General features: G+C 47.8%; 1 protein-coding gene across 1 annotated transcript in view; it reads right to left on the reverse strand.

Annotated features, from left to right (window-relative positions):
* Positions 1 to 202: 202 nt before the first annotated feature.
* Positions 203 to 13,969, reverse strand: part of LRRFIP1 (LRR binding FLII interacting protein 1) — a 129,245-nt gene continuing 115,478 nt past the window's right edge. The window contains 7 exon segments of the mRNA XM_041766294.1: positions 203 to 1,548; positions 1,550 to 1,909; positions 1,911 to 3,226; positions 5,564 to 5,705; positions 9,607 to 9,699; positions 11,706 to 11,876; positions 13,810 to 13,881. Coding sequence (XP_041622228.1) covers positions 1,504 to 1,548; positions 1,550 to 1,909; positions 1,911 to 3,226; positions 5,564 to 5,705; positions 9,607 to 9,699; positions 11,706 to 11,876; positions 13,810 to 13,881 — 2,199 coding nt within the window. The 3' untranslated portion in view covers positions 203 to 1,503.

A 13,969-nucleotide genomic window follows, 5' to 3' on the forward strand; every position in this document is an offset into this window, starting at 1 on the left:
TCCCCAGGAGGGTGCGACACTAGCCCCAGTCTAGGTGCCAGGAGATAAGTTCATTCATTACTGACAAAGCAAATGAGTCCTTCACGCAACACAGACTGGGAATTAGCAGGCCAGAAGTAGGTGCTACTTTGAAGATAATGTTATGTAGGACCACAGCCACAGCCAGAATTCAAGTAGCCCAAAGAGTGGAATCACAGGCTTGTAAAATTATAAAATGTTTTTATTTCAATTACATAAGAACACTTAGGCTTGCCTCAAATTTTATTGAGGTTTTGGTCTTTTTTTGCATTCAATTATACCTTGTAACAGTGATATGAATTCATATAATCTCATAAAGTGTCAACAGCATTCATCATGTACAGTCCTTTGTGATTTTAATATTTTACAATCATTCTTTTTATTGAACTTTACAATTATCTTTAAAAATGCTTCCTTATATAGAAAAGACATATTTCCTTCAGGAAGAGCAAATGAAGAATTTTCCGATAAGAATATAATGAGATACAACAAATGAAAATATTTATACCAAAATACCGAAAGTGATTCACCTATTTAAAATATCCTGTTATAGTCCAATTAGCAGTTTGCACAAGAACGGTACCTTTTTGTATTTTTCTTTTCAATAACATATAGAAAGAGAAGTAATTTTAAAATTAAAAAAATAAATTTTAGAAATGGTCCCCCTGCACAAATACTGCACTAGGAAGTGCAATTTCAACGTATGTCTCTTCCAGAAACAAATTAGAAAAAAAAAATCTTTGTATAAAATGACTTTGGTACATTATAATCAGCACAAAGTGAAGTCAAAAATCTACAAAATAAATTCAGGCATCAACAACAATGAGATCAAAAGGTATCAGACTGATAAAAGGCTTCTATGAGGTAAAGGGAAGGAAGATCTCCCAGTGCTTGAAGATATTTATTTCTTATCCCTAACATGATTAATTACTGTCCTAAGGTGCAAATCTTATCATAACTCATTGACCTATACGCTATTTGGCCACTTATCTCCTTTTAGAACAAAATACCATATAGGTTATAACGTACACATCAAAATCAAATGTCAGAGTACATATATTTGAGTGAGACACATTAAGTATCGACTATACTCACAAATCTCAGAATGCCATTTGGTCATTTCAGTTGGATGCTGATGTATTTGGTCAAGAATATCGGCCTAAGGCAAATGCTAAATAGCTTCATTTGGGTTGGAAGCAGGAATAGGGAGCGTACGCTCTTGTTGGACACTGCCGGACTGCTCTCAGTTGGAACGTCTACCTAATTACAGACGTGCCTTTCTTTCTGATCTGGGTGATAACTTTAATGAGGAAGAGTATACGTCTACAGGTAACAGTCTATAACTCAGCGTGCTAGGTAGCTCGGCGGTTGATTGTCCTATGGTGCATCTAGATGAATGAGGAGCATTTTGGGAACCTCGCCCGGGGAGACAGCAGATGGGCGTCTGACAGCTGGACTTCCTGTGCAGTCCTTGGCCCTGTCCACTTAGGACATGGTACACTCTTCATTGCTTTTGCCCTTCTCGCTTCCTGCCTCTCGGCTTGTCTCTGCCTTCTGAGTTGGAGGCTCCCAACTCTCCTGCGGATGCTACGTGATCATTTCCTACGGCCTTCCCGACTATCTGACTGGGACCCTCTGCCATCTCATGCTGCTCTGTACTTCCTGTTTGAGGGGCATCGTCAGTGTCCTTGAAGGGACCTTCATTCCCCGGCAGGGCGCTGCTGGACGCTCCTCCATGGCCTGGTTCTGGAGCACTGCTGTGAGCGGCGCCATCTTCCTTAGCATCGTCTTTCCTAACGGCTTCATCTAGCTCCTTATCGCTGGCACTCATGTCTGATGACTGGGTTGTGTCACCCCTCAAACCTAATGTGTTGCCATCAGCTGTTTTCCCCCTCCTTCTTAGTGTTTACATCATTATCTTCTTGGTCAAGTTTCTCAGCCAACTCAATTTTCAGATTTTCTGGACAATCAATCTTTTCACTGCTTCCTGATATGTTTTTCTCCTTTGGACTTTCAGGTACCTCATTTTGTGTTTTTACAACTGGTTTTGTGTCACTGAGAGCTGCATGCTCTCCTTCCTTCACCTCACTTCCATCTGAGTTCTGAAATGTTAACTCTTTCTTAGCATCTTTAAGGGTTTCTACAGGTGCTGGTGATTTTTTCTTGTTTTTCTTCTTCTTGTTCTTTATCTTCTTCTGTGATGAAGCCAGTGCGTCTCCCTTTTGGTCACTCTTTTCTTCCTCAGGTTCCTTCGTAACCAGGGGCTTGCTTTTGGCATCTGGCACAGCTAGGCCTGTTGCTCCCTGAGGACTGCTTTCAGCCGCCGGGCAACAAGGAACATCCTGCACTTCTGTCTGGCCTGGTTCCTCATCCCTCAACCCCCTTTCCTCATCCTCCTTTTCATCATTCTCCTCATCTACTGCTGCCCTCTGACCTGGGAGCTCTGGGGGCTCTGCAGCTTCCTGCCTAGAGAGCTCTTTGTCTAGAGCATGCCCTGTGCTTGTGTCTAACTCTGTGTGGGCTTCTGCTGCACACTCCTCATCATGGCTCATGTTGTCATTGTTATACGTTGGAGGCCCGGAGGCTTCTGTGCCCACCTGCTCCCCAAGCCCCACTAGCCCTGCCTCTACCACACCCTCTGTGGGGCTCCCACCTTGCTCCCCAGGGTCTGCACTGTCCAGCTCTCCAACGTCAGATGTTTGCAGAGGAGCAGATTCTTGACAAGGCTTTGTGCTATCCTCTCCCAAGCTGGTTTTCAAATCTTCCTGTTTTTCCACAGATTCTTTACTTTGTTTTTTGATATCCGAGGCATTGCAACTGTCCTGCCCACTCCCAGGACCTGGGATTTCATCAGCTAATTCACTCAAACATTCGGACTGCTCAAGGGGAGCCCCAGTCCTATCATCTGGTGTGCCTGTGACCTCACTGGACTCAACCTGAGCTGTATTTTCAAGGAAGGAGGCGTTCTCTAGAATCTGGTTTTGAGCCTGCTCCTCATTCGTAGCATCTGCTAATACTCCTAGGGAGGGGGCACTGTCTTCAGAGGCTTTCTGGTCCTCGGCATTTTCACCAGGATGGAGCACCTCTGTGTCCACACACTCCTGGGCTGGGTCCTCTCTGTGCTGTTCTTGCTCAGAATTCTGCAAGATTTCTCTTTTCCCCACATTCTCCACAATTTCACTTTTCACCTCCACTTCACTGGCTCTTCCTAAAAGACCATTGAGAAAATTGAAGGGACCCCATGATGTGGTGACCACTTAACACATACTACAGCGTAAACACATGTTCTCTCTCCCACCCGACCCCATTCCTAAGGAGAGAGAGTCATCAAAGAATCACACGGAATAGAAGCCTTTGCCAGGTCTGTGCGGCAAAGCAGTCATTGCATTAGCAAACGTCTGATCAGCGAAGGCCACTGCCACCATCTCAAAGGCAAGGGCGGCTGCTGGTGCCATCTTGTGTGAATTGATTTTCAAAGGTGCAGTTAAGTTTTAACAAAGAGAGCTCTGAATCAGGCAGCCAAACAATCCAAAATAATGGGTTTGAGACTGACCTAAAGTTCGTGTTCCCCATTCTTGTTTACAAATGCACATCTGGCCTACTCACACTCCTCCAGCTGTCAAACTACACTGCGCACCACACAGCCCTATAAGACCACCTCCAAGTAATTTTTAAAAGAAACATTCAATCCACCTTAAGAAACTCAGCTTCAAGGGCAATCTCAAGAAAGATACTTTTGAACTAGTTTATGTGAGGAGAAAAGAAATCCACCCCACTCCCACCATCTAACCTCTGGGTTCCTGAGAAAGCAGCCAATGCCCTAACCACTGAAGGGGCTCCACTCCCAAAGGGCTTGGGGGGGGGGGGCGGGAGTTCTAGCAGGTGGCCAACGCTTAACATCAAGATGACCACTTCACTAATAGTAAGTTACTCATCAATTAAAGAAGTACAAATTAAAAACACGTTATGACTTTGGAATGGATGCTTATATTTGAGATTCTCCAAATAAACCGACCCTTGGTGTATCGGATGCCATGTTGCTGAAAGTCAGAGCTTGGTAATTTTATTAACACATGGTCTCCACGGGTGGGTGCCCTTACCCCGAGAAACTCGGGAAAACAGTAGGACTTCTAGTTAATTTTACTTCACCCTTTAAAGATGTCTATCAGTGAACATGCCTTATGATACACACTTTGCAATGATGAAACAGTACGTGTACATATAAATTAAAAATATATGAATTGGAAAGTTCCCATAATTCTTTGCCGATAGGGATATGTGATCCAAAAATATCTGGAGACCACTTACAAACGTGATTATTTCTGGTTCTTTAAGGGTTGGTTTCACAACGGTTAGCAAAGATTCATCAAGTGTATGTTTGAACAAGAGCAATATGGTCAAATTCCTAGCTGCTCGCACAGCTAATAAAAAGGTAAGATGGAAGCCAACCAGTTTATCTTCTTTCAGCAACTTTTACTCAATCGAAAGTGCTGTGTGCCTTAAGAGGTCATCCAGGTAATGAGGTATACCTCTCTAGGAAGCAAGTCCTGAGGAGCTGGGGCCTACAGGTTTCTACATTCCCATAAATACAAAGAAATAAGATGAAAGCTTCTAATTAAAGCCATGGGCCCTGACCATATTCCAGCCTCATCGTAAAAAAGCAGGAATGTAACTGGTAACGAGGGACAAGCGAGGCCTTATCTGCCGGCTGCTACTCCAGGCTGCACGCCGGATTTAGGGGGCTTATCCCAAAGCTAAGTATTAGGACAAATATTAATTGGCAAATCTTTTCAGATGTTTGCACACTGTATAAAGCATTCTCACAATCTGGTGGATTCCCCAATTTATGTCCTTTCAGAATCAAACACTGACGTACAAAGGAGCATCACCTCTAACAAAGGGGAAGGCATAATCAGACCCTTGATGGGAAGGGCGCACCTTCCACCGGGAACCACACTCGCCACCGGGGGCAGCCTGTCTGCCTCACCCCCTCCGGGGTTCCCGAGTGGTAGCTTGAGAACGGCAACCAAGAGGTACCTGTCATCAACCCCACCCTGCTGCCCACAGGCACCTCGTACCCTCAAACACTTGGTGGTGTGTAGGATGGGCAACGTTGGCTTGTAAATAGGGTTACCTATCTTACTTCACTGCCTCTGCCATTCTGATCTCTTGAGAAGTCTGTAACAGAGTAAGTTAAGAAGCCATCCTTGGGACACATCTGAGGAAAACCAAACAGGACTGCCAAAACCGTCCCTTTAATTCTCGAGACAATTTTCCTTGCATTCACAGTCTTACTTGGTGGCTTTGAGAAGCAAGAGAAACGTATTCTTCAGCCATCGGTGGTGAGCACTGCACAGGGATGCACGCCAGACAACATGTGGGTGATCACACCGTGTGGCAAGGGAGCTCCCAGGAAGTGGTAGGACAAATGGCATGCTGTGTGATTGTTAATTGATCAGTGATGATTACGTCAATTCTGATAATGCACGGAAGGTGGATCGATGCGGACTGTGAGATAAAGACCCAAAGGGAGGGGAGTACTTACCTAGCGTCCCGTCCCCCGTCGTCTTGAGGGCATTTAACTCTTCTTTCGTTATCTTGGATGGACCTTGGTGTCCAACGTTATTTAGAGTTTCTGAAGTCTCCCCGTTGGTAGCTATCTCTGAATTTAGGACTATTCCATGTTTCTGGGAACAAAAACAGACTCACTGTAATACTGACTGGTTGATGTCAGCTTAACCTCTATTTTATTGACAATAATGAAAAAGAAACTATTTTTCCCTGAAGTCGAGGGAACAGAGTCCGAGCAGTGGTAGGCACCATGCTCATAAATATCCTATCAGCACACACAAATCCAGGATGTCTTCCTCCAAGGGCCACTTCCTTCTTGCACGCTCCAATGCACGTCTTGACACGCTGGTAACAAGACACTAAAAACACGCATCCTTTTTAACTGGAGGTAGTGGTCTGCGGGCTGCCGCAGAGTAGAGCATCAAGCCCGTCCCCATTAACGGACCTCGCTTTTAAAAATCCTGGTTGCATTCTTTAAAAAGAGAGACAGAGATCAAGAAAGAGATGTGTGGGGAACCCTGGGTGGTGCAGTAGTTTGGCGCCTGCCTTTGGCCCAGGGCGCGATCCTGGAGACCCGGGATCGAATCCCAGGTCGGACTCCCGGTGCATGGAGCCTGCTTCTCCCTCTGCCTATGTCTCTGCCTCTCTCTCTCTCTCTCTCTCTCTCTCTCTGTCTGTGTGTGTGTGACTATCATAAATAAATTTAAAAAAAAATTAAAAAAAAAGAAAAAGAGAGACATGTGTGTGATCTGAGAGGAATACACACAACTTACACTAAAGAAGGAATAAAGAAGTGGCTTGAATGTTTGGTATCTTCAGAGGAAACATAATTCATGCTCACTACACAGTGAAACACTCTAAAGCCAGTTATCTTCATCCGGATGGAGGACTCACTTGCCTTCCCTGCTGCGATGGCTGTCTCCCGAGCATGGAGGGGCCCCAGCACCAGGCTCAGCCCTGGGAGGAGCAGTGACAGGAACCTGTCCCCTCTGGTTGACTGCTCTGGCCCTGCCCCTGAACATAAGCAGCTGGCACTGATACGTTTCCACTGACGATCTAGGATTTTCCAAGGCCGGACCCTCTTCTCCACACTGTCTCCTGCAATGTTGATAACCCCTCTACCCCAGAACCCCTTTTCCTTCACTCCGTGTCCAGCCAGCAGCTGAGGACCCCCTGACGTGGCACAAACAGGACATGGAAACGTCCTCAACCCACGGGGTCTCCAAGTCTAGTTGGCGTGAGCCTCACCCACACCACCGTTCAGGTGAAGTCCTTAACTTTGGGCCTTTAATAAAAAGAAACACATTCTCCAAGTGGAAACTCATTCTCCAGCTTTGAGTAATGTCCTGGACAATCTAATAATGAGTACGAGAAAAAAAATGTAAGCAGTATACAAAAAATTCTTGGAAATCAGAGCCGTTCCAAGCTCAGATGTGCTTAGAAACATCTAAAGGAACGGGGCAGACCCGACTGCACCTACATTCATTGAACGTGTCTCTTCGGTGTCAGTTAACTTCAGATTTGAATTGAGTAACAGAAGTAAAATCCACGACACAAAATTAATTAACACGAGTACACACGCGGAATCATTCTTGAGAACTGGGATTTTTTTTTTTTTTAAACTATACTTTGGCTTCATACCTTTAGTTCCTCTTTCAGCATGACTACTTCTTCTCTAAGATCGTCTCGGTCACTCCTTATGGAATCAAAGAACTCTTTCTGCCTCTCTAAAGCCTGAGTGTGGGCAGAGCAAAGAGAGAGAAGATTCGCAGGGGTGAGCAGGTGACTAAAGCAGGAACGAGAAGGCTTCCGCTACACAGACCGTCGGAGTCAAGGCACCGCGTAGACTATGCTTCGAGATACAGACAAAAAGCGAGCACTGAGCATCTGGTTAATTTATGCGAGCCAAGGACTGCGGCCACCTGCTCCCGTACAGGCACGAAGGTTGGAGGGCGCGGGAGGCCACGGGGCGTGCGCAGCTCCTAGCTCTTGACAGAATGAACAGAAGCCATGCGCTCACTCAGAGGACAGATGCGTGAGGATGAAGAAGAAAGGCTTCGGAAACCCCGAGTGACAACTTCGACTAGTTCTCTACATGGATTCTCAGCGTTTGTTGTCTCAGACCAACACACAGTGGCCCTAAAGCAAACACACAGGGCGCATGCTCACAAGTCCTAAATGAGTGTGGACTATCATAAAGGCTCTAATGAAAAGGAAAACCAGCACGGCCTCGGGAGCACGGGCGATGTGCTCCCACACAGGAGTCTGCATCGGAGCTGTGGGGCGATGATGCTCCGTTCTGGGGGCCCCTCGTCATGAGGAAGCATGGTGGTTACTCTACGTGGGCTCCTTCCTTCCTATGCGTCACTCCTAAAGGAGTGTGTGTGTGTGCGTGTGTGTGTGTGTGTGTGTGTGCGCTCTTGCTCTTCTCATCAAGGGGGAGGGGCCTGGGTCCTCCGTGGGGACACGTCAGGGAGGGAATACATGGGCACAGCACCTGCCACCTTGCAGCTTCCTCGGAAGCCTCTAAGCAGAGCCCATGTGGGTGAGGCCCTGCACAGGGTGTCCGAGAGGCCGGAGCCTCCCCGTGCCCCACCTGCCCTAGGGCGCCCTCCTCACTCTTGTATCTGAGCGTGCTGCTGGCTGGACTGGTCGTGGGCAGAAGGCCCGGTTAGCGTGGACAAGGTGCCAATGGCCGTGTCGGACGTCGACTTCAAGTTTGGAGCTCACATCAGCTGGAGTGAGCTAGTGCGTTCCCTGTATTATTAGTTTTGAGTCCCACGGGGCCGCATGCATGCCCCCACAAGCTTCTGCACACCCAACACCTGGAAGCACTGCCTCTGCTAGCGGCCTGGCCCTTTGGACAGGTTCACGTGGGAATCCTACCCCTATCTTCTTGTCTTTCCACTCTATTGTTTCCTGAAGATCAGAAATCTCCCTGATATAACTCGCCTGCTTCTGCTGTAGCTGTCGGATTTCCTGAAGGATAGGAACAGATAGAAAGGAAGCAGATAAAGGGTTAGGCAGGAAGACAAAGTGTGGGGGCAGCTAATCCGAGAGCTCTGAGTGCCCGTGCGCCCACCGACATGTGTGGAGGGGGTACGAGCCCCATTTCCTGCCTCGGCCTGGGTCCATCTCTGCTCCCTGGAACCTCTTCCTTGGCCTCGCCCCCAGGTGCCAGAGAGGCAGACACAAATCCCGCCGGGGGAACATGCTCACGTACAAGCACCAGCTCAAGTTCTGATCAGGGGAAAAAGTTAGACCCGACCCCGTATCGGTTTCCTATCACCAACATAACAAACTACCCACAAATCCTGAGGCTTAAAAACAACACAAATTTATTCTCTTATAGTTTTGGAACTCAGAAGGCCAAACTGAGTCTGCTGCCCCAGAATCAAGGTGTGGGCAGGTCTGGATTGTCTCTGGAGGCTCTAGGGGAGAACCCGTGCCCTGCCCGCCACCCCCAACCTTATTTTTGGCTCCCAGAAGCCACCACACTCCTCAGCTCATGGTCCCTTCCTCACATGGCACCAGCCTTGCTTCCCTCACATCTCCTCCTGCTGCCCCTTTTGCCTCCCCGTATGAGGACCATGTGATGACGGAGGGCTCCCCGGGGTAATTTAAGGTAAACTCCCCACCACGAGGTCCCTGCCCACTGTCCCTTCTGCTGTGGGGGGTGGCACCCCCACCCCAGTGAGGACTTAGAACTTAGAATGCCCTAGAGCATCCTCCCCACACATGGGGTCCTGAGTGTACACGCTGTTCCTCTATCTTCCAACGTTCCAGGGATCAGGATGTGGACACCCCAGGGGGCCCCTGCACTGCCTGCCACAATGCCCGACACACACGAAGCCCCCAGAGAATGAGAATCTTCATCGATGAAAACCATTTTTCTTACGCGAGGCACAAGGCATTAGCCTAAACTCTTCAGTTTCCAGGTAACTGTTACCTTTCACACTGACCCACCACATACTCCTGAGACGCAGAAGGGAAAGAGAACCAGGAATTCACACCCACCTCGAGCATTTCTTCCCTTTGCTTCAGGGCCTCTTTCACTTCGGCAAACTGGAACTGCAGGATGCTGTGGGCGTGCTTTTCCCTCTCAAACTCCTACAAGGCAGGAAAGAGCATGGATGCAGGGACAGAATCACACCTGCTGTCTTGCACGCTCCTGTGAACTGCACGGGTCTGGGAACCAGCTACCTCTGACCACGGCATCATGATTCTCAAGGCCTTTGTCACAACACGAGCCCACATCTGATCTCCCGGAAACTCTCCCTGAGGACCTGATGCACCTGACAGGTGCCCCTGACTCCTGAGGACCTGTTGCACCTGACACGTGCCCCTGACTCCCTGATGCACCTTCAGGTGCCTCTGCTCCCAAGGACCTGATGCACCTGACAGGTGCCCCTGACTCCCGATAGGCCAGCAGTGGGACCATGTGCTCGGAGGGCCCAGAGGTGTGAAGCACCAAGGATGAACGATCCCTGATTATGAAGTTCGATTAGGGATACTCTTTAGGATAAAAAGGGCATAAACATGGTCTACCCTGGCAAGCGGATGGCCAGCTCTGTACTCCAGGGGCCCCACTCCAGGGACAAAACAAGAAAAGGTGGGAGAGGAGAAGGCGCTTGCTGGTACACGGCCGCTCCCCTAGCCCTCCCCTCCCCTCCCCCCTGTGACATGACAACATGTGCTTCCTGGTCTTCGGCTCAGCTCACAGCCTGCACAGCTCCTGAGGATGGTTTGGTGCCCACCTGACTGCCGACAGTTTAGGACGGGAGGGGATATGCTTCCCAGCTCAGCCAGGTGTAATTCTGGAAGGGTTCTGACCTTGGCTTCTCACCCGGGCATCATCTGCTCACCCACTTTCTGAAGCCTGGGGGTGACTGGGACCCTCCCAGCTGCAACAAGGGTCTGCTGGTCCATGTTCCCCAGCTTGGGACAACATTCTAGGATCATCCAAATTCTCTGGAATTAGATGTGGGGGTTCTTGCTCTACTTTCTGATGCCTGAGGAGGACATCCCAGGAACACTGAGAACGCACTAGAGTATCCTCCCCACAGGTGGGGTCCAGGGTGCACACACTGCTCCTCTATTTTTCCCTGTGACACGAGGTCTCCTGGGAAGTTTCTCCTTTCTTTCAGAGTTTAGCTTTCAGAAACTTCCTAACTAAAATTCTTCTTTAGTTTCTAATTCAATTCTATAGCCGTCAAAGAAGGAGGCCCTTGAATTGTTAATGACACACTGGTTTTAACCCTTGGGAGTTAGGGACCAGAACCAGCTAAAAAAAAAAAAAAAAGATAGTGACATTCACAAATTAAATTTTCTGTTTACCTCAGCAACTCTGAAACATTGGACAATATCCTAGGGTTTGACAGACCAACTAATTCCGGAAACTATGAAAATCAAGTATTCCTTGCTTTATATCCCACAAAGACATCTAATTAGTCTTTTGTCACCGATTTCAACATAGGCTCAGACTTCTCACTGCTATCATAAATTAAGTTAGCTTAATGGAGATCTGTAATTCTTAAATGGAATAAGATAAATGAATATATTTGCAACTATTTCTCCATGGTGTTAAGAGATAACAAAACACAAATCCAGAAATGTATACTAATAGGAAAGTCACCTTTTTTTTTTTTTTAAAGATCTTATTATCATGTCATCTCTATGCCCATGGGGGATCAAATTTATGACTCCGAGATCAAGAGGTGCACGCTCTACTGACTGAGCCAGCCAGGTGCCCCAAAAGGAAAATCCTGAAGCACCTAATTATGTCCATCTAAACATGCTGGTTCTTTGTAGGCCTGTTTTTTCATGGTTATGACTTTATCATACATGCAAAACACAGTGTTCTCCCAGTAAATTGTTTCTCATTTACAGAGTGGAATTGTGCATATTAATGTTGCAAATCCCTCAGCAAAGAGCATGGCATTCTTACAGATATGTTTGGGCTTCCTGAACAAATGGAGAACTGTCATTTTTCCAAAAAATAAAAAATGATCATAAACACACATACACACACACATGCACACGTGTGCACATGCCCCACAGATGCGCCGTATACCACATGCACACTCTCTACCGCTCTCTCTCAGACCGAAGCTTACTTTGCTTTTGTCTTCGTACTGCCGCCTGGACTCAGCCAGCTGCTCTTCGAGCTCTAGCAACATATCCTTTAGGGTGTCAACCTGGTACATGAAATTCGTCTTTTCATTGTCTAGCTGAGCATTAGAAACCATAGCCTTCTTATACTTCTCTTCAACTTCTGCCAGCGAGTCCTGCAGAAACCGTGTCATGTTTTTGAAATTGTAGAAGAGAACAAAAACAAAGATTAGTTTAGTAGTCTTCAAAAAAAAACAAAAACAAAAACAAAAAAAACCACCTAGCCCTAATCTTAATTTCTTAGAGCAAATGGATCAGGATAAGAAACACACGCTAACTTCAAATGCACAGAAATTCCCCCTTTTCAGTCCGGTCACATCGGGGTATTAAGCACTCAGAACATTAGTTATCGACTCAGAAAGTTAGTTCTTAATTGTATCCGGGAGGAGGACGGCTTCTGTGGCTATCGGACAGGGGAGGCTCGCAATGGGCAGGCTCTGGGCGCGGGTAGCAGTAGCCTGACCGCATGACTCCGTGCTGCCCGCTGGGCCGTTCAACAGGTTTCTGAAGCAGTCACTCAAGAAATGTGACCAGGACCTAGAAAAGAGCCAGTGTGTCACCTTAACAAACACCTGCCACTTGCTGCTGGCTACCCCCTGTCGGGGCTCGTGAACCAGGAAAGGATAAGGTGAAGTTTTAAGTTTCGGCCTCCAGGACAACTAAACAAGCTATTCAGGTCTCAGTGGGTCAGCCCCGGAAGGACAAAGGGCATTCCTTTGAAGGGACAGCCCAGGGAAAGAGGTCTGCAATAGAAACACGGCCCTCCTGCGGACACCCTCGTTGGCCAGGCAATGGAGGAGGGCAGCAATTCCGTCCCCACGCAGAGATCAGGGGAAGGTGACCCCAGAATGGGGAGGGCGAGTCCCTGGGTGCAAACCACGGAAGCTAAAGGTGGGCACTGCGTGGTCAGGTGTGTCCGGTTCCACAAGGAGGCCTCCCGGACCAGTGCTGCTCTTGCCTGCATGTGCAAACCAGGGCAACGATTTCAGGTGGGACCCGCGGTTCCTGGGCTGGTTCAGTGACTTAATTCTCCCATGCATGAAAGTCAATCATGATTTCCCCCTCTTTTCAGGGAGAGGCGACAAACACGCCAGCGATTTATTAGTAATATTTTAAAAGATTTTATTTATTTATGAGAGAGACACAGAGAGAGGCAGAGACACAGGCAGAGGGAGAAGCAGGCTTCCTGTGGGGGGCCCGATGTGGGACCCGAGGATCACACCCCTAGCCAAAGGCAGAGACACTCAACTGCTGAGCCACCGAGGCGTCCCTTATTAGTCATTTAAAACCCAACATGGCCTTTCTCCGGTGCCCCTGTGACAAAAACAACTCAGATTCTTCTGGGGGGTACTTTTTGGGGAGCTGAAAAGGGAGTAACAGGCTTGCCATCTACTCCTAGATCCACAGAGAACACAGTCCTCAACTACCCGCCTCCCCACCCAAGAACATGGCAACTAAATTTCTTGGCTGGCACGATACAGCGACTCTACATTCCAAAAGGAGCGTGTATTTGCTCAAATAAATCCAGGATGGTGCACACTCGAGGCAGCTTCAATCAGTGAAATCTTACAGCATGCAAGTATTCTGGATGTTTCAGAAGCCCAGCGACACGGACTGCCTTATGGGCAGACATCAGATTCTTGGGGAAGCAAATCAAGTGAAGCCTTGTTTGTATGGAGCTACTATGGACAGTGAAGAAAATCCCAAAACCCTACGGTACAGTTGTGTGGGAAGTGAGAAAAAACTGGGCGTGAGCCGGGGGAGGAGAGTGAGTCCAAAACATGCATCAGCAAGTACGTTAGTACTTAAATGTTAGTACTAGAAACGTTAGTAACTGTTTCTACCGAGGGTTACGGGGCTCAGGAGTGGACGTGGAAGCTGCTTATGGGAGAACGCTCAGGGCACAAGCCCTCGCCCGCGTTCCTGACACCCAGAGATCTGCAGTCTGGAGGCTTCTGAGAGCGAGCGTGCAGTCTGGGCGACTTCTTTAGGGTTTTCTAAAGTTAAGTTGGGTTAGTACCATAAGCCCACACTTGCATAAGCTGGTACCTTCATCTCTTTCAACCCCTGCATATATTTGCCTTCTACGTCCTGAATCTGGTCCTTCAACTCACTCAGTTCCTAGGAATTGGCAAAAGAAGGAGATGATAATGGGGAAAAAGTGAGACCGACCACCAAGAAAGAGAAGCCGTCCTCTAAATCTTTTCTA

Source organism: Vulpes lagopus, chromosome 8, assembly GCF_018345385.1.
Source record: "Vulpes lagopus strain Blue_001 chromosome 8, ASM1834538v1, whole genome shotgun sequence".
Lineage (NCBI taxonomy): Eukaryota > Metazoa > Chordata > Mammalia > Carnivora > Canidae > Vulpes > Vulpes lagopus.